A 21,440-nucleotide genomic window follows, 5' to 3' on the forward strand; every position below is an offset into this window, starting at 1 on the left:
GACATCTGGGCTACAGGCCTTAATTGTAATTCATCTGCCAACTTTTTAGTGATATATGTTCTCTGGGATCCTTGGTCAAACAATCCACGGGTATGGACCTTGGCCCTCTTATTCAGGATGGTAATTTGGGCAGTAGGCAAAGTCGTATTACCTTTAGACTTTGCCGATTGGACACTCTTTGTTGGTTGCACCTTGCAGTACTGTACTGTGGTGGGAATGCTATCTTCCACCTTGGGGTTTGGAGACGTTGTTTTGGTGTCTCTGCACAATGCTGCATGGTGCTGACCTTTGTTACACCTATTACAAGGGTGTAATTGGGTATCACAGTCCTTGATGTTATGTTTCCTGAGGCACCTCGTGCAATGTTGCAAATCTTTGAGTCGCTCAACACGGGCGTCACTATCAGGAAAATTAGAGCAGTGGTACATTGAATGTTTCTCATTGCAGAACAAACATGTTCCATAGCTTCCAGTACCCTTTGGTGTCACGTTCTTGGGTGACACAGTAACTATAGGCTTGGAGGGTCCCACTGCATATACGCCCACACTGCTACTGTTCCACTTTGGTGTTGAATTATATTGTCTAGATTGATTTGGAGTACCTTTGGTACTCTGTGGTTTACTATTATTGGTTTCTGAGGGTTTACTTGGTGGTTTTAATTTGTCATGTGTTCGTAATTGATGAACTACTGACTTTAAACCTTCAGATATTTCATTCATGGATACGATGCTTTTATTGTAATGAGCACTCATTTGTCTCAATATGTCCCTAGGTATTTTCTCCTGGACAATTATTTTCAAGACCCACTCAGCCCCGTTTGTATCTGCTGTCAGGCTGAGGGCATTGATCAATGATTCTACCTCCAGCTTGAAGACTTGGAGTGAATCAGCTGAAGCCTCCGGTGGGGGTAAATGCAACAGCTCATGAACTAAATGTGATGTTCTTACTTCTGGATCAGCATAATTATCCTTGAGGAGTTTTACTGCCAGATCATAGCCGTCATTAGTTAATCTCAGATGGGATACTACTGTTTTAGCCTCACCTGATAATTGGCCTTGCAAATAAGAGAATTTACTACTCTTTGGTAAAGATTGTTTTGAGTCTACAAGGTCAACGAATTTGTTCCAAAATTCGTCCCAATCTTCCTCATCTTTTCCTGAGAAAGTGGGTAAATTAATTGGAGGGAGTCGAGCTTCTGCTTGACTCGTATTAGATGCAACTGTTGTTGTTGTTGCTGTTGCCTTGTTCTGGGCAATTAATTTGACATAAGGCTGTAACGTGGCCTGAGTGTGATCTTCATAATTCGCAAGATCAACCATAATGTCGTCTATTTCTGTTTCTGATAAATTAGTGTTGGCAAGTTCAGCCACATATGTTGCTATTTGACATTTGATTTGCTCAAATTTACCTGCAGCTGCTTGATAATAGCTTTCCAGGTCAGCATAATCAACTTGAGATTGTTGTGACAAATCTTCACATTTCTTGATCTGTCTCATTAAGTGGCCTTTAAGACCTGCAAGGGTTCTTTTCATTCTCCCTGCATTATCCATACTGGCTCGTTGGTGAAGCCTTGTGGGACTTGTACTTGGGCTGCTCATAATACTGAACAAACACTAATGGTAGCCTAGGGTAAATTCTGCACTCACTAGGCAATAATCCTACCTCTACTAGAGGTTAGCTCTTAAAATTAATACACATTATATATATACAATCATCCACACTAATGATTTGAGTGATAAACCAGTGTCACTGGAAGTACCTTTAGGTTAGCTCTTCTATATCACCCTAGGATGGTAGAGACACTAATTAATCACTCAAAGGTGTAATGATCATAAGTAAATTATTATATATACACAACTCAACTCGAGTTGATAAAAATTACACCCAAAATAGAGTTTGCACCTTTCATTAATGGTGTTAGGTTATTCAATATAGTACAACTGACTATGGTAATAATGGGACTAGGATGAGCAATAATAGTTCAACTAGTCAATGGTAATATCCTACCCTGTTGTGGGTTGGCAATTAGTAAATATTATATTGAGAACACTAGTGCAGTATATATTAAATAATTCTCTATCTTGGAGAAATAATATACACAATTATTGATAATAGCCTCTTAATTAGCCTCTATGAAACTTCTATTATTATCTAGAAGTATTAAATATTATTAGTGGCCTCGCGAAATAAAGTCCACAAAATTCGTAGATAATCTCTCGCGAAATGTAACACCACGAAATCCGTGAACAATCTCGCGAAGACACAGTCACTAATTTGGCTGGATTCTATATTAGCGCTGTCATTTCACGAAATAACACGCCACCAAATATCTGTGGGTGTGCATGAAACCGCTGACGAAGCTGAACTGGGCTGAGGGAGGCTCCTGAGCTCCCTCGAGGCTACGCTGCCGTCTTGACTGCTGGCTTTGTTTAAATAACACTGCACTAGTATATTTAATGAATCCACTGGTTAACTGGTTCATCCGGTACTAAGATGACCAAATGTGGGTTCAAAGGATCAAATAATCCGTCATCCGGTTCGAAGATGACCAAATAATGTGGGAACCGACCTGTGAGATTTATATTTATTTAATTTATATGAATTTATATTTACGTTAATTTATATACTTCGATAGCAATTTGTATAATAATGAGTGGACTGTATTTCTATGATAATCTCAATCTCACAAATCGATCCTCTACACATTAGGGGGGTTTATATTTATATGTATGCAGCCAATCAAACTACAGTAACTACATACATTAAAGAGGTTCCTTATCTTATAGTACAGCAGGTTAGTCCACCAGGTATAACTAGGGTGTAGACACCAAATTATCCTCTTTGAGGTAGCTTCCATATCACCCAGTAACTGGTGCACAAATCTTGCATCCTCGTCTTGACCTGTCAAAAGTGCGCTAGCTGTGAAGCCAGATACCTATATATGACAAGTATATCAGAGAAAACAGTACATGGAACATTAAAGACCTGGCTTAATTACCTTTAGTATGAGGCGATTTCGCGTTCTAACCGGCTAACCCTATATCCTGACATTAATGGCCATAAATGAATGATAAACGGGTTTCGGATAGACACTTAACTTGTATTTGTAGACAGCGTGTTGACAATGGTACACCTTTGGGTTCCATAACACTACGTCCAAGTAAATTTAACAGGAGCCGAATTTGCTCCCGTGTGAGCCTCTGGTCTAGTATAACAACAATGGCTGCCCTCCTTCCCCACTGACGCCTGGCCTACTTTGTCCAGATTTCAGAAAGTGATAGAAGGGTCACATTTACTCTACTTTAATATTGATAATTAAGTTAATTTATATAAGATGTTTTTATGATGGTAAAGTCCAAAGACTAATGTATTTAAGAACAATTCCCAGCAGAATAGCTGGTGAATTATAATAGTATGTGGTGATGATATCCCGTTTTCTATAGACGGTAATTCCACTACAAGTTACGTTTTCTATGGGTAACTTGTTGGTAATACAGTTATTATCTGTATGATTATTACATGGTGTCGGATTTTCCGACATGGTCAACATTCTCATGGTCAACATTTTCATGGTCAACATTCTCATGGTCAATATTATCATGGTCAACATTCTCATGGTCAATATTCTCATGGTCAACATTCTCATGGTCAACATTATCATGGTCAACATTCTCATGGTCAACATTCTCACGGTCAACATTCTCATGGTCAACATTATCATGGTCAACATTATCATGGTCAACATTCTCATAATCAACATTCTCATGGTCAACATTCTCATGGTCAACATTATCATGGTCAACATTATCATGGTCAACATTATCATGGTCAACATTCATTACATTATCATTACCATGGTCAACATTCTCATGGTCAACATTTTCATGGTCAACATTCTCATGGTCAACATTGTCATGGTCAACATTCTCATGGTCAATATTCTCATGGTCAACATTCTCATGGTCAACATTATCATGGTCAACATTCTCATGGTCAACATTCTCACGGTCAACATTCTCATGGTCAACATTATCATAGTCAACATTATCATGGTCAACATTATCATGGTCAACATTCTCGTGGTCAACATTATCGTGGTCAACATTCTCATGGTCAATATTCTCATGGTCAACATTCTCATGGTCAACATTATCATGGTCAACATTCTCATGGTCAACATTCTCATGGTCAACATTCTCATGGTCAATATTATCATGGTCAACATTACCATGGTCAACATTCTCATGGTCAACATTCTCGTGGTCAACATTATCGTGGTCAACATTCTCATGGTCAACATTCTCACAGTCAACATTCTCATGGTCAACATTCTCACGGTCAACATTATCATGGTCAACATTATCATAGTCAACATTCTCATTATCAACATTACTATGGTCAACATTTCTACGGTTAACATTATCATGGTCAACAATATCATGGTCAACATTACTATGGTCAACATTACTATGGTTAACATTATCATGGTGAACATTATCATGGTCAACATTCTCATGGTCAACATTATCTTGGTCAACATTATCATGGTCAACATTTTTATTGTCCACATTATCATGGTCAACATTATCATGGTCAACAATATCATGGTCAACATTACTATGGTCAACATTACTATGGTTAACAATATCATGGTGAACATTATCATGGTCAACATTCTCATGGTCAACATTATCTTGGTCAACATTATCATGGTCAACATTTTTATTGTCCACATTATCATGGTCAACATTCTCATAGTGGACATAATCATGGTCAATATTATCATGGTCAACATTATCATGGTCAACATTATCATGGTCAACATTATCATGGTCAACATTCTCATGGTCAACATTATCATTGTCAACATTCTCATGGTCAACATTATCAGGGTCAACATTCCCATAGTGGACATAATCATGGTCAATATTATCATGGTCAACATTATCATGGTCAAAATTCTCATGGTCAACATTATCATGGTCAAAATTGTCATGGTCAACATTATCATAGTCAACATTCTCATGGTTAACATTATCGTGGTCAACATTCTCATTGTTTACATAATCATGGTCAACATTATCATGGTTAACATTATCATGGTCAACATTCTCATGGTTAACATAATCATGGTGAACATTTTCATGGTCAACACTTATTATGGTCAACATTATCATGGTTAATATTATCATGGTCCACATTCTCATGGTCAACATTCTCATGGTCAACATTACTATGGTCAACATTACTATGGTTAACATTATCATGGTCAACATTATCATGGTCAACATTATCATGGTTAACATAATCATGGTCAACATTATCATGGTCAACATTCTCATGGTTAACATTCGCATGGTTAACATAATCATGGTCAACATTTTTATGGTCCACATTATCATGGTCAACATTCTCATGGTTAACATTCTCATGGTCAACATTACTATGGCCAACATTATCAAGGTCAATATTCTCATGGTCAACATTCTCATGGTCAACATTATCATGGTCAACATTCTCATGGTCAACATTTTCAGTCAACATTCTCATGGTCAACATTATCATTGTCAACATTATCATGGTCAACATTACTATGGTTTACATTATCATGGTCAACATTCTCATGGTCAACATTCTCAATGTCAACATTCTTATGGTCAAAATTCTCATGGTCAACATTCTCATTGTCAACATTCTGATGGTCAAAATTCTCATGGTCAACATTATCATGGTCAACATTATCATGGTCAACATTATCATTGTCAACATTATCATGGTCAACATTACTATGGTTAACATTATCATGGTCAACATTCTCATGGTCAACATTCTCAATGTCAACATTCTTATGGTCAAAATTCTCATGGTCAACATTATCATGGTCAACATTATCATGGTCAACATTATCATGGTCAACATTCTGATAGACAACATTCTCATGGTCAACATTATCATGGTCAACATTCTGATGGACAACATTCTCATGTTCAACATTATCATGATCAACATTATCATAGTCAACATTCTATTGCTCAACATTATCATGGTCAACATTATCATTGTCAACATTCTCATGTTCAACATTATCATGGTCAACATTATCATGGTTAACATTCACAAGGTAAACATTTTCGTGGTCAACATTCATTACATTATCATGGTCAACATTATTAAGGTCAACATTATCATGGTCAACATTCTCATGGTCAACATTCTCATGGTCAACATTCTCATGGTCAACATTACTATGGTCAACATTACTATGGTTAACATTATCATGGTCAACATTATCATGGTCAACATTATCATGGTTAACATAATCATGGTCAACATTATCATGGTCAACATTCTCATGGTTAACATTCGCATGGTTAACATAATCATGGTCAACATTTTTATGGTCCACATTATCATGGTCAACATTCTCATGGTTAACATTCTCATGGTCAACATTACTATGGCCAACATTATCAAGGTCAATATTCTCATGGTCAACATTCTCATGGTCAACATTATCATGGTCAACATTCTCATGGTCAACATTTTCAGTCAACATTCTCATGGTCAACATTATCATTGTCAACATTATCATGGTCAACATTACTATGGTTTACATTATCATGGTCAACATTCTCATGGTCAACATTCTCAATGTCAACATTCTTATGGTCAAAATTCTCATGGTCAACATTCTCATTGTCAACATTCTGATGGTCAAAATTCTCATGGTCAACATTATCATGGTCAACATTATCATGGTCAACATTATCATTGTCAACATTATCATGGTCAACATTACTATGGTTAACATTATCATGGTCAACATTCTCATGGTCAACATTCTCAATGTCAACATTCTTATGGTCAAAATTCTCATGGTCAACATTATCATGGTCAACATTATCATGGTCAACATTATCATGGTCAACATTCTGATAGACAACATTCTCATGGTCAACATTATCATGGTCAACATTCTGATGGACAACATTCTCATGTTCAACATTATCATGATCAACATTATCATAGTCAACATTCTATTGCTCAACATTATCATGGTCAACATTATCATTGTCAACATTCTCATGTTCAACATTATCATGGTCAACATTATCATGGTTAACATTCACAAGGTAAACATTTTCGTGGTCAACATTCATTACATTATCATGGTCAACATTATTAAGGTCAACATTATCATGGTCAACATTCTCATGGTCAACATTTTCATGGTCAACATTATCATGGTCAACATTTTCATGGTCAACATTATCATGTTCAACATTAACATCGTCAACATTATTATGGTCAACATTCTCATGGTCAACATTCTCATGATCAACATTATCATGGTCAACATTACTATCGTGAACATTATCATGGTCAACATTACTATGGTTAACATTCTCATGGTCAACATTACCATGGTCAACATTATCATAGTCAACATTACTATCGTGAACATTATCATGGTAAACATTATTATGGTCAACGTTATCACGGCCAACATTCTCATGGTCAACATTCTCATGGTCAACATTATCATGGCCAACATTCTCATGGTTAACATTCTCATGGTCAACATTCTCATGGTCAACATTATCATGGTGAACATTAGTATGGTTAATATTACTATGGTTAACATTCTCATGGTCAACCTTACTATGGTAAACATTCTCATGGTCAACATTATCAAGGTCAACATTACTATGGATAACATTCTCATGGTCAGCATTCTCATAGTCAACATTCTCATGATCAACATTTTCATGGTCAACATTCTCATGGTCACCATTATCATGGTCAACATTACTGTAGTTAACATTCTCATTGTTAACATAATCATGGTCAACATTATCATGGTCAACATTCTCATGGTTAGCATTCGCTTGGTTAACATAATCATGGTCAACATTATCATGGTCAACATTATCATGGTCAACATTATCATGGTCAACATTATCATCAGTAACATTCTCATGATCAACATTATCATGGTCAACATTCTCATGGTCAATATTATCGTGGTCAACATTATCATTGTTTACATAATCATGGTCAACATTCTCATGATAAACATTATCATGGTCAACATTCTCATGGTTAAGATTATCATGGTCCACATTATCATGGTTAACATTATCATGGTCAACATTCTCGTGGTTACCATAATCATGGTGAACATTATCATGGTCAACACTTTTTATGGTCAACATTATCAAGGTCAATATTATCATGGTCATCATTACTATGGTTAACATTATCGTGGTCAATATTATCATGGTCAACATTACTATGGTCAACATTAAAATGGATAACATTATCATGGTCAACATTATCATGATCATCATTACTATGGTCAACATTACTATGGTTAACATTATCATGGTCAACATTATCATCGTTAGCATAATCATGGTCAACATTATCATGGACAACATTCTCATGGTTAACTTTTGCATTGTTAACATAATCATGGTCAACATTTTTATGGTCAACATTTCTATTGTCCATATTAACATGGTCATTATTCTCATTGTTTTGGACCCGAGTCCAGCGTCGTAGCACGGAACAGTGACGACAACGCCATCTGTGAGTCCGCTCCCGAAACCCTCTCCAAATGGACGACGCAATCTAGTGAGGACGGGATATACCGGCCACAGGTGCTGGATTCCCGTCTTAATCAGCTCATAGCATAGCCGCTGCTGACCCCTGGTGAGGTGGCGCCTAGACAGCAACGCCATCTATGGAGTGGATAGGTGGACGTTTGTGTCTAAGCCTGTGAGGTGCCCTAGAGTGTCCCTAGCACTAATGACGTGTCTGATTACAGAGTCGACCTGGGACTGCTGTATTGGACGATGGATCAGTCTACCCAAGGCAGCCAAGGTCTCTCCATGAGTTTGCTGAAGAAGCTGTGAGTCCCCCGGGACGAACACTGCTGAGAGTGTTAGCCTGCCTGTGACGTGGCAGTATCAGGGATCGCCTTATCCGGGGCTGGCTGGTGGAAGAGACTAGCCACTGTGGTGCTGAGAGAGGAGAGTGATCAGCGGAATCACACGAGGCTCCTGCCTAGTATCCTGCTCGCAACCCTAGTATCGGTCGTGGAGTGGCCTACACAGCGGAGCTGATCGGAACCTGCCAGCTACAGGCTAGATTTGTGGTTGAAGGCCTCCACGACTGAGCACCCAGTGGGACTGTGATTTGGCTGGCCTGTGGCCAAGGTAGATTTGCCGAGAGAATCAAAGAGGATTCATCGTGGGCCACTGAAGAAGAGAACCAGGGCTACTCATCGTGAGCACCGTGGAACATCTTGAGTCTTCGAAGGAAGACAAGTCATTGTACATTTGTGTATTTATACCCCCCGTGTGACTGTTTATATATTTATTTATGGTGGTGGTGATTTTATATATAAAGCAGTGCATTTGTATCCCTTCTCCTTTAATTTAACTTGGGTTATGGAACACACCCCTTGAAAGCCACTACTAACTTGGGGTCAGATACCCCATACTCTAATAACATCAGAGAAGAACCTGGTTGCGACCCAATAGGGCTGTAACATAATTGGCATCCCCAGCAGGATCCGACCCCTTGTCAAGTATGTTTGACAGGGGTGGTGATGTAGTGCAATCCCTTGTAAATAATTCCCCCTGTGTGTAATTATTAGGACGTTATACGTCCTGTGCGGTGCTCGGTGTGATTCAGTGCAATATTGTAGAGTGAGGTGCTCGCTGTGGTTAAGTGCAATATTGCGTAGTGCGGTGCCCGGTGTGATTACGTGCAATATTGTAGTGTGTGGTGCCCGGTGTGATTACGTGTAACAGTGGCAAGTGAGGTGCTAGGTGCGATTAAGTGCTAAAGTGAAGCGGTGTGTTAAGTGCTAGTGCTCCATCTAAGTGACAATGGCAGAAAAAGCGACCATCGATGATCTGGACGATGTTCAGGCCTTTCTGAACAAGGAGGACTGTCTTGCTAGATTAAAATATCTGGGAAAACCAGAACTTGTATTAGTGAGTGCCTATCTGGAGATAAAGATACGTGCCAGTGATTCCCGGGTGGAGATCTTGTTCAAGGTTCACAAGCATTTGAAGGCTGAGGAGAAACAGGAAAGCGAGGCACAAAATACAAAAGAAAGTGAGGAAGTAGCTTCCGCTGAAAAGGAAGATAAGGGCAGTGACATTGACAGTGATGCAGGTGAGCTGAATATAAGCTTTCTAACTGTCAAAATGCGTGCCTTGGAAATAAATCGCGAGATAGAATGGAAGAAATTAGAAATGGAAAGAGAGAGACAAGATAAAGAAATGGAGATGAGGCGTTTAGAATTAGAACGAGAAATAGAAAGAGAAGAACGAGATAGAGAAAGAGAAGAACGAGAAAGAGAACGAGAAGAGCGAGAAAAAGAACGAGAAAGAGAAAGAGAGGAGTGAGAAAAAGAAAGAGAGAGAGAGAAGAGCGAGAAAAAGAACGAGAAAGAGAGAGAGAAGAGCGAGAAAAAGAACGAGAAAGAGAGAGAGAAGAGTGAGACAGGCAAGAACGATGAGACAGAGGAAAAAGAGAGACAACATGAGTTAGAAGTATTGCGATTAGGTGGTCGGAGGCAAACAATGGACACAAGTATTTTCGATCCGGTAAGGAACATCAAAATGGTCCCGAAGTTCAACGAGAAGGAAGTTTCGAAGTTCTTCGCGGCCTTCGAGAAAGTCACAGCCTCTTTGAAGTGGCCATAGGAGAATTGGGCCATCATGATACAGTCCGTCTTGACTGGGAAGGCCCAAATCGCCTACTCCACGTTGTCCCTTGATGACTCTGGCGATTACAACAAGGTGAAGAAGGTAGTGCTCATGGCTTACCAATTGGTACCTGAGGCTTACAGGCAGAAGTTTAGAAACCTGAAAAAGACCTCGGAGCACACGTTCACCGAATTCGCAACACTCAAGGAACGGCTTTTTCAAGAGTGGTGTGCTTCTCGGAAGGTGGAGACCAAAGAAGACCTCGAGCAGCTCATACTGTTAGAGGACTTCAAAGATTGTCTGTCTGGAGATCTGAAGACGTACCTAGAAGAGCAGCAGGTGGAGACCTTAAGTGCGGCAGCCACCATGGCTGAAGAGTACATCTTAACGCATAGGCCTTCCACTAAGTATGTCCCGAGGAATTACCCACGTCTGTTTGGCAAGCCTCGTCAGGAAGAGGAGAGACCCGTCCCACAAAGCGCTGTGAAGACGCCCCCAAGTAGCCCTCGAAGGACTAGTCCTAACAGTCCGAAACACCATAGTCCGAGGAGGAATATGGTGTGTTGGACTTGTGGGCAGAAAGGGCATGTAGCTGCTATGTGCCGTGGCAGAAGAGGTATCGGCCCACGTAGGGAGGTGATGTTGATGAGCTGTGTGACACCACCAGTAGGAAGCCAGTCTATGACTAGTCAGGAAGAACCAAGATTGTTTCCCCCTCACACTTCAGGCGTGTATGTATCGAGTGATCATACTGGTAGATCAGTTGTAGTGCTCAGAGATAGTGGAGCAGCCCAGTCCCTGATCGTGAGAAGCTCGTTACCCGAGGGAGTGAGTGTGGACGGGAGACAAAAGGTTGTCCTGGTTGGGTTTCCTAGGACGTGGTATGTTGCCCCCTTAGTGTCGGTACATCTAGACTCGCCTTACTTCAGTGGCACCTGTGCGTTGGCAGTAGTTGATACCTTGCCTATAGCTGGGATTGACGTGATACTAGCCAACGACTTGGTGACAGGTTGGGACTACAAACATCTCAAGGTTGTGGACGAGTCAGCCGGAACAGCAAGGTCGAGGTAACAGCTGGAAATGGTAATATCCAGGTACAGACGGACATGGAATTAGACAACATGTTTAATCCTTCCTCTCACCTACAGATCGATAGCATTCTAGCAGAGTCTCCTGATTCTTCTCCTGACAAGAAGCATGAGGTTTTGATGGCAGAAGCGACTGAGCGAGAAGAGAGGCCTCGTGTACAAACACCCACGGATACCCCAGAGTCTGGAGTGAAGGCACTTGAGTACTTGCGGTATGGCAAGGTACCACGTTCATTGAACCGGCCAGAGATTCCCCAGACGTCAGAGGTATGTGAGGTATGTGCGAAGGTTATAGTGCCCTCTTCGGTCCAAACCAGGCTAATGGATATAGCCGGCTATGGACATTACAGGCTCATGAAACTCATCCCTCAGTTAGCCAAATGTTTCTTAGCGGTATTTTTTGTTCTCGTGTGTGTTCTCAGTAAGGACCAGTGGACGTCCCGAAAGATGATGGCTCCAATGAACATCGCAAAGAGACCCCAGGGATTGGAGACTTGCACTGCGAGTGTTGCAGTCAACAAAGGGACCTGGACGGTGATAGTAGATACAGGAGGTATGAAAAATGACATTATGAGTGACTGTTTCCGGCAGGTTGACACCCCCCGCGTGATTGCTGAGCCTAGATGCAGCGTTATGCAGAACGTTGGTCTACCTGACGGTGGTAGAGCGGACACCATCTTCGATGTACGAACAGCCCCGTTGGGAATAGGTGTGGGCCTAGTAGAGGCATATGCTGTGAGTACTGATTTAACTATTGCTGTCACTCTAAATTATCAGACCCCTGTATTCCAGGTTCCCGTCTCCCTGAAGGACTACCGGACCGGTACCAGAAATGCCGTCTGTGACCAGCCATCAACAGTGCCACGACACAGGGAGGTGTCGAGTCACCCCAGATCGCATCTATACCGATCCTTATTCGAAGCACGTGAGATTATGCCCCTGCTTGACATCTCAGTGAAGGTGTGGGAAGGCACATCAGGCTGGCCATTGCCTTACATCTTCAAGTTTCTTTTATGCCAGAGTTGCCCATTAGGACAGTTTAGCGGACAAGACATCCTCGTCACTCCAGTCCATCGTTTATGTGAATCCATTTGGAGTTGTACCCACGTACTAATTTGATTTGTTTTCCCTTTTATAGAAATCCAAACCAAATTCTTTTTGGTGGGGAGGTGTTACAGACCCGAGTCCAGCGTCGTAGCACGGAGCAGTGACGACAACGCCATCTGTGAGTCCGCTCCCGAAACCCTCTCCAAATGGACGACGCAATCTAGTGAGGACGGGATATACCGGCAACAGGTGCTGGATTCCCGTCTTAATCAGCTCATAACATAGCCACTGCTGACCCCTGGTGAGGTGGCGCCTAGACAGCAACGCCATCTATGGAGTGGATAGGTGGACGTTTGTGTCTAAGCCTGTAAGTGAGGTGCCCTAGAGTGTCCCCAGCACTAATGACATGTCTGATTACAGAGTCGACCTGGGACTGCTGTATTGGACGATGAATCAGTCTACCTAAGGCAGCCAAGGTCTCTCCATGAGTTTGCTGAAGAAGCTGTGAGTCACCGCCAGACGAACACTGCTGAGAGTGTTAGCCTGCCTGTGACGTGGCAGTATCAGGGATCGCCTTATCCGGGGCTGGCTGGTGGAAGAGACTAGCCACTGTGGTGCTGAGAGAGGAGAGTGATCAGCGGAATCACACGAGGCTCCTGCCTAGTATCCTGCTCGCAACCCTAGTATCGGTCGTGGAGTGGCCTACACAGCGGAGCTGATCGGAACCTGCCAGCTACAGGCTGGATTTGTGGTTGAAGGCCTCCACGACAGAGCACCCAGTGGGACTGTGATTTGGCTGGCCTGTGGCCAGGGTAGATTCACCGAGAGAATCAAAGAGGATTCATCGTGGGCCACTGAAGAAGAGAACCAGGGCTACTCATCGTGAGCACCGTGGAGCATCCTGAGTCTTCGGAGGAAGACAAGTCATTGTACATTTGTGTATTCATACCCCCCATGTGACTGTTTATATATTTATTTATGGTGGTGGTGATTATATATATAAAGCAGTGCATTTGTATCCCTTCCCCTTTAATTTAACTTGCGTTATGGAACACACCCCTTGAAAGCCACTACTAACTTGGGGTCGGATACCCCAACCTCTAATAACATCAGAGAAGAACCCGATTGCGACCCAATAGGGCACGTAACACTCGCATGGTTAACATAATCATGGCCAACATTCTCATGGTCAACCTTCTCATGGTTAACATAATCATAGTCAACATTATCAGGGTCAACATTCTCATTAACATAATCATGGTCAACATTATCATGCTCAACATTCTCATTGTTAATATAATCATGGTCAACATTATCAGGGTCAACATTACTATGGTCAATATTATCATAGTCAAGATTATCATGGTCAACATTCTCATGTTCAACATTATCCTGGTCAACATTTTCATGGTCAACATTATCATTGTCAACATTCTCATGGTCAACATTATCACGGTCAACATTACTATGGTTACCCTTCTCATGGTCAACAATACTTTGGTCAACAATACTTTGGTCATCATTCTTATGGTCAACATTATCATTGTCAACATTATCATGGTCAACATTTACATGGTCAACATTACTGTGGTTAACATTCTCATGGTCAACATTTTCATGGTCAACATTATCATGGTCAACATTACTATGGTCAACATTCTCAAGGTCAACATTATCATGGTCAACATTACTATGGTCAACATTCTCATGGTCAGCATTATCATGGTCAACATTATTATCGTTAACATTCTCATGGTCAACATTACTATGGTTAACATTATCGTGGTCAACATTATCATGGTCAACTTTATCATAGTCAACATTATCATGGTCAACATTTTCATGGTCAACATTATCATGGTCAACTTTCTCATAGTCAACATTATCATGGTCAACATTACTATGGTCATCATTATCATGGTCAACATTCTCATGGTCAACATTATCATGGTCAACATTCTCATAGTCAACATTATCATGGCCAACATTTTCATGGTCAACATTCTCATGGTCAACTTTCTCATTGTCAACATTCTCATGGTTAACATTATCATGGCCAACATTTTCATGGTCAACATTCTCATGGTCAACTTTCTCATGGTTAACATTCTCATGGTCAACATAAATATTGTTAACATTCTCATGGTCAACATTACTATGGTCAACACTTTCATGATCAACATTATCATTGTCAACATTATCATGGTCAACATTATCATGGTCAACACTTTCATGGTCAACATTTTCATTGTCAACATTATCATTGTCAACATTATCATGGTCAACATTATCATGGTCAACACTTTCATGGTCAACATTTTCATTGTCAACATTATCATGGTCAACATTATCATGGTCAACACTTTCATGGTCAACATTTTCATTGTCAACATTATCATGGTCAACACTTTCATGGTCAACATTTTCATTGTCAACATTATCATTGTCAACATTATCATGGTCAACATTATTATGGTCAACATTCTTATGGTCAACATTATCATGGTCAACATTATCAGGGTCAACATTATCATCGGTAACATTCTCATGATCAACATTATCGTGGTCAACATTCTCATTGTTTACATAATAATGGTCAATATTCTCATGGTCAACATTATCATGGTCAACATTCTCATGGTTAACATAATCATGATGACCATTATCATGGTCAACACTTATTATGGTCAACATTATCACGGTCAATATTATCATGTTCCACATTCTCATGGTCAACATTCTCATGGTCAACATTACTATGGTTAACATTATCATGGTCAATATTATCATGGTCAACATTACTGTGGTCAACATTAAAATGGATAACATTATCATGGTCAACATTATCATGGTCAAGATTACTATGGTAAACATTACCATGGTCAACATTATTATGGTCAACATTTTCATGGTTAACATAATCATGGTCAACATTATCATGGTCAACATTTATATGGTCCACATTATCATGGTCATTATTCTTATTATTAACATTCGCATGGTTAACATAATCATGGTCAACATTATCAGGGTCAACATTCTCATTGTTAAAATAATCATGGTCAACATTTTCAGGGTCAACATTACTATGGTCAATATTATCATGGTCATGATTATTGTCGTCAACATTATCATGATCAACATTTTCATGGTAAACATTCTCATGGTCAACATTATCATGGTCAACATTATCATGGTCAACATTACTATGGTCAACATTCTCATGGTCAACATTAACATGGTCAACATTACAATAGTCAAAATTCTCATGGTCAACATTATTATGGTTAACATTCTCATGGTCAACATTACTATGTCAACATTATCATGGTCAACATTATCATGGTCAACATTATCATTTTCAACGTTATCATGGTCATTATTATTATGGTCAACATTCTCATGGTCAACATTACTATGGTCAACATTCTCATGGTCAACATTCTCATGATCAACATTATCATGGTCAACATTATCATGGTCAACATTTTCATGGTCAACATTTTCATTGTCAACATTATCATGGTCAACTTTCTCATAGTAAACATTATCATGGTCAACATTACTATGGTCAACATTCTCATAGTCAACATTATCATGGCCAACCATTTCATGGTCAACATTCTCATGGTCAACTTTCTCATGGTCAACATGCTCATGGTCAACATTATCATTGTGAACATTCTCATGGTCAACATTATCATTGTCGACATTCTCATGGTCAACATTACTATGGTTAACATTCTCATGGTCAACATTACTATGGTCAACATTCTCATGGTCAACATTACTCTGGTCAAAATTCTCACGATCAATATTATCATGGTCAACATTATCATGGTCAACATTCTCGTTGTCTACATTACAATGGACAACATTACTATAGTCAACATTATCATGGTCAACATTCTCATCGTTAATATTATCATGGTCAACATTCTCATGGTCAACATTCTCATGGTTAACATTCTCATGGTCAACATTCTCATGGTCAACATTCTCATGGTCAACATTATCATGATCAACATTACTATGGTCAACATTACTATGGTTAACATTCTCATGGTCAACATTACTATGGTTAACATAATCATGGTCAACATTATCATGGTCATCATTCTCATGGTCAACATTCTCATGGTTAACATTCTCATGGTCAACATTACCATGGTCAACATTCTCATGGTTAACATAATTATGGTCAAAATTACTATGGTCAACATTACTATGGTCAATATTATCATGGTCAACATTATCATGGTCAACATTACAATTGTTAATATTCTTATGGTCATTATTTCTATGGTCAACATTATTATGGTCAACATTCTCCTGGTCAACATTATAATGTCAACATTACCATGGTCAATATTATCATGGTGAACATTCTCATGGTTAACATAATCATGGTCAACATTATCAGGGTCAACATTCTTATGGTCAACATTCTCATGTTCAACATTATCATTGTCAACATTACTATGGTTAACATTCTCATGGTCAACATTACTATGGTTACTATTTCATGGTCAACATTATCATGCTCAACGTTACTATGGTTAACATTCTCATGGTTAACATTCGCATGGTTAACACAATCATGGTCAACATTATCATGGTCAACACTTATTATGGTCAACATTGTCATGGTCAATATTACTATGGTTAACATTTTCATGGTCAACATAATCATGGTCAACATTATCATGGTCAACACTTATTATGGTCAACATTATCAAGGTCAATATTACTATGGTTAACATTCTCATAGTCAACATTTTCATGGTCAACATTTTCATTGTCAACATTATCAGGGTCAACATTACTATGGTTAACATTCTCGTGGTTAACATAGTCATGGTCAACATTATCATGGTCAACATTCTCATAGTTAACATTCTCATGGTTAACATAATCATGGTCAACATTATCATGGTCATCATTATCAATGTCAACATTTTCATGGTTAACATAATAATGGTCAACATTACCATGGTCAACATTCTCATGCTTAACATAATCATGGTCAACATTATCAGGGTCAACATTACTATGGCCAACATTACTATGGTCAATATTATCATGGTCAACATTATAATGGTCAACATTACAATTGTTAATATTCTTTTGGTCATTATTTCTATGGTCAACATTATCATAGTCAACATTAACATGGTCAACATTACTATAGTCAAAATTCTCATGGTCAACATTATTATGGTTAACATTCTCATGGTCAACATTACTATGTCAACATTATCATGGTCAACATTATCATGGTCAACATTATCATTTTCAACGTTATCATGGTCATTATTATTATGGTCAACATTCTCATGGTCAACATTACTATGGTCAACATTCTCATGGTCAACATTCTCATGATCAACATTATCATGGTCAACATTATCATGGTCAACATTTTCATGGTCAACATTTTCATTGTCAACATTATCATGGTCAACTTTCTCATAGTAAACATTATCATGGTCAACATTACTATGGTCAACATTCTCATAGTCAACATTATCATGGCCAACATTTTCATGGTCAACATTCTCATGGTCAACTTTCTCATGGTCAACATGCTCATGGTCAACATTATCATTGTGAACATTCTCATGGTCAACATTATCATTGTCGACATTCTCATGGTCAACATTACTATGGTTAACATTCTCATGGTCAACATTACTATGGTCAACATTCTCATGGTCAACATTACTCTGGTCAAAATTCTCACGATCAATATTATCATGGTCAACATTATCATGGTCAACATTCTCGTTGTCTACATTACAATGGACAACATTACTATAGTCAACATTATCATGGTCAACATTCTCATCGTTAATATTATCATGGTCAACATTCTCATGGTCAACATTCTCATGGTTAACATTCTCATGGTCAACATTCTCATGGTCAACATTCTCATGGTCAACATTATCATGATCAACATTACTATGGTCAACATTACTATGGTTAACATTCTCATGGTCAACATTACTATGGTTAACATAATCATGGTCAACATTATCATGGTCATCATTCTCATGGTCAACATTCTCATGGTTAACATTCTCATGGTCAACATTACCATGGTCAACATTCTCATGGTTAACATAATTATGGTCAAAATTACTATGGTCAACATTACTATGGTCAATATTATCATGGTCAACATTATCATGGTCAACATTACAATTGTTAATATTCTTATGGTCATTATTTCTATGGTCAACATTATTATGGTCAACATTCTCCTGGTCAACATTATAATGTCAACATTACCATGGTCAATATTATCATGGTGAACATTCTCATGGTTAACATAATCATGGTCAACATTATCAGGGTCAACATTCTTATGGTCAACATTCTCATGTTCAACATTATCATTGTCAACATTACTATGGTTAACATTCTCATGGTCAACATTACTATGGTTACTATTTCATGGTCAACATTATCATGCTCAACGTTACTATGGTTAACATTCTCATGGTTAACATTCGCATGGTTAACACAATCATGGTCAACATTATCATGGTCAACACTTATTATGGTCAACATTGTCATGGTCAATATTACTATGGTTAACATTTTCATGGTCAACATAATCATGGTCAACATTATCATGGTCAACACTTATTATGGTCAACATTATCAAGGTCAATATTACTATGGTTAACATTCTCATAGTCAACATTTTCATGGTCAACATTTTCATTGTCAACATTATCAGGGTCAACATTACTATGGTTAACATTCTCGTGGTTAACATAGTCATGGTCAACATTATCATGGTCAACATTCTCATAGTTAACATTCTCATGGTTAACATAATCATGGTCAACATTATCATGGTCATCATTATCAATGTCAACATTTTCATGGTTAACATAATAATGGTCAACATTACCATGGTCAACATTCTCATGCTTAACATAATCATGGTCAACATTATCAGGGTCAACATTACTATGGCCAACATTACTATGGTCAATATTATCATGGTCAACATTATAATGGTCAACATTACAATTGTTAATATTCTTTTGGTCATTATTTCTATGGTCAACATTATCATAGTCAACATTAACATGGTCAACATTACTATAGTCAAAATTCTCATGGTCAACATTATTATGGTTAACATTCTCATGGTCAACATTACTATGTCAACATTATCATGGTCAACATTATCATGGTCAACATTATCATTTTCAACGTTATCATGGTCATTATTATTATGGTCAACATTCTCATGGTCAACATTACTATGGTCAACATTCTCATGGTCAACATTCTCATGATCAACATTATCATGGTCAACATTATCATGGTCAACATTTTCATGGTCAACATTTTCATTGTCAACATTATCATGGTCAACTTTCTCATAGTAAACATTATCATGGTCAACATTACTATGGTCAACATTCTCATAGTCAACATTATCATGGCCAACATTTTCATGGTCAACATTCTCATGGTCAACTTTCTCATGGTCAACATGCTCATGGTCAACATTATCATTGTGAACATTCTCATGGTCAACATTATCATTGTCGACATTCTCATGGTCAACATTACTATGGTTAACATTCTCATGGTCAACATTACTATGGTCAACATTCTCATGGTCAACATTACTCTGGTCAAAATTCTCACGATCAATATTATCATGGTCAACATTATCATGGTCAACATTCTCGTTGTCTACATTACAATGGACAACATTACTATAGTCAACATTATCATGGTCAACATTCTCATCGTTAATATTATCATGGTCAACATTCTCATGGTCAACATTCTCATGGTTAACATTCTCATGGTCAACATTCTCATGGTCAACATTCTCATGGTCAACATTATCATGATCAACATTACTATGGTCAACATTACTATGGTTAACATTCTCATGGTCAACATTACTATGGTTAACATAATCATGGTCAACATTATCATGGTCATCATTCTCATGGTCAACATTCTCATGGTTAACATTCTCATGGTCAACATTACCATGGTCAACATTCTCATGGTTAACATAATTATGGTCAAAATTACTATGGTCAACATTACTATGGTCAATATTATCATGGTCAACATTATCATGGTCAACATTACAATTGTTAATATTCTTATGGTCATTATTTCTATGGTCAACATTATTATGGTCAACATTCTCCTGGTCAACATTATAATGTCAACATTACCATGGTCAATATTATCATGGTGAACATTCTCATGGTTAACATAATCATGGTCAACATTATCAGGGTCAACATTCTTATGGTCAACATTCTCATGTTCAACATTATCATTGTCAACATTACTATGGTTAACATTCTCATGGTCAACATTACTATGGTTACTATTTCATGGTCAACATTATCATGCTCAACGTTACTATGGTTAACATTCTCATGGTTAACATTCGCATGGTTAACACAATCATGGTCAACATTATCATGGTCAACACTTATTATGGTCAACATTGTCATGGTCAATATTACTATGGTTAACATTTTCATGGTCAACATAATCATGGTCAACATTATCATGG

At 38.4% G+C, this 21,440-nt stretch overlaps 3 protein-coding genes across 3 annotated transcripts in view; all 3 read right to left on the reverse strand.

The window, feature by feature from the left end:
* The window catches only part of LOC123760180 (uncharacterized protein PF3D7_1120600-like), a 72,339-nt gene extending 54,829 nt beyond the window's left edge, over window positions 1–17,510 (reverse strand). Inside the window, exons 1-12 of the mRNA XM_069325632.1 lie at window positions 17,373–17,510; window positions 16,604–17,194; window positions 16,175–16,516; window positions 15,740–16,082; window positions 13,941–15,618; window positions 8,295–8,503; window positions 7,050–8,248; window positions 6,615–6,977; window positions 6,272–6,529; window positions 5,603–6,025; window positions 5,200–5,517; window positions 4,229–5,111 (exon numbers count right to left, since the gene is read on the reverse strand). Coding sequence (XP_069181733.1) covers window positions 4,229–5,111; window positions 5,200–5,517; window positions 5,603–6,025; window positions 6,272–6,529; window positions 6,615–6,977; window positions 7,050–8,248; window positions 8,295–8,503; window positions 13,941–15,618; window positions 15,740–16,082; window positions 16,175–16,516; window positions 16,604–17,194; window positions 17,373–17,510 — 6,745 coding nt within the window. The remainder of the gene's footprint in view (window positions 1–4,228; window positions 5,112–5,199; window positions 5,518–5,602; window positions 6,026–6,271; window positions 6,530–6,614; window positions 6,978–7,049; window positions 8,249–8,294; window positions 8,504–13,940; window positions 15,619–15,739; window positions 16,083–16,174; window positions 16,517–16,603; window positions 17,195–17,372) is intronic.
* Window positions 17,511–17,572: 62 nt separating this feature from the next.
* Window positions 17,573–19,444, reverse strand: LOC138365336 (homeobox protein 2-like). The gene is made up of 4 exons (XM_069325633.1): window positions 19,307–19,444; window positions 18,528–19,128; window positions 18,089–18,431; window positions 17,573–18,047 (listed from the first exon to the last, which is right to left on the reverse strand). The coding sequence occupies exons 1-4, from the start codon at window positions 19,442–19,444 to the stop codon at window positions 17,573–17,575; spliced, it is 1,557 nt and encodes a 518-aa protein (XP_069181734.1).
* A 62-nt stretch (window positions 19,445–19,506) lies between these two features.
* Window positions 19,507–21,378, reverse strand: LOC138365337 (homeobox protein 2-like). The gene is made up of 4 exons (XM_069325634.1): window positions 21,241–21,378; window positions 20,462–21,062; window positions 20,023–20,365; window positions 19,507–19,981 (listed from the first exon to the last, which is right to left on the reverse strand). Exons 1-4 carry the CDS (start codon window positions 21,376–21,378, stop codon window positions 19,507–19,509), a joined length of 1,557 nt encoding a protein of 518 aa, XP_069181735.1.
* Between the last annotated feature and the right edge of the window lie 62 nt (window positions 21,379–21,440).

The sequence above is a fragment of the Procambarus clarkii genome, chromosome 16, assembly GCF_040958095.1.
Source record: "Procambarus clarkii isolate CNS0578487 chromosome 16, FALCON_Pclarkii_2.0, whole genome shotgun sequence".
Taxonomy (NCBI): domain Eukaryota; kingdom Metazoa; phylum Arthropoda; class Malacostraca; order Decapoda; family Cambaridae; genus Procambarus; species Procambarus clarkii.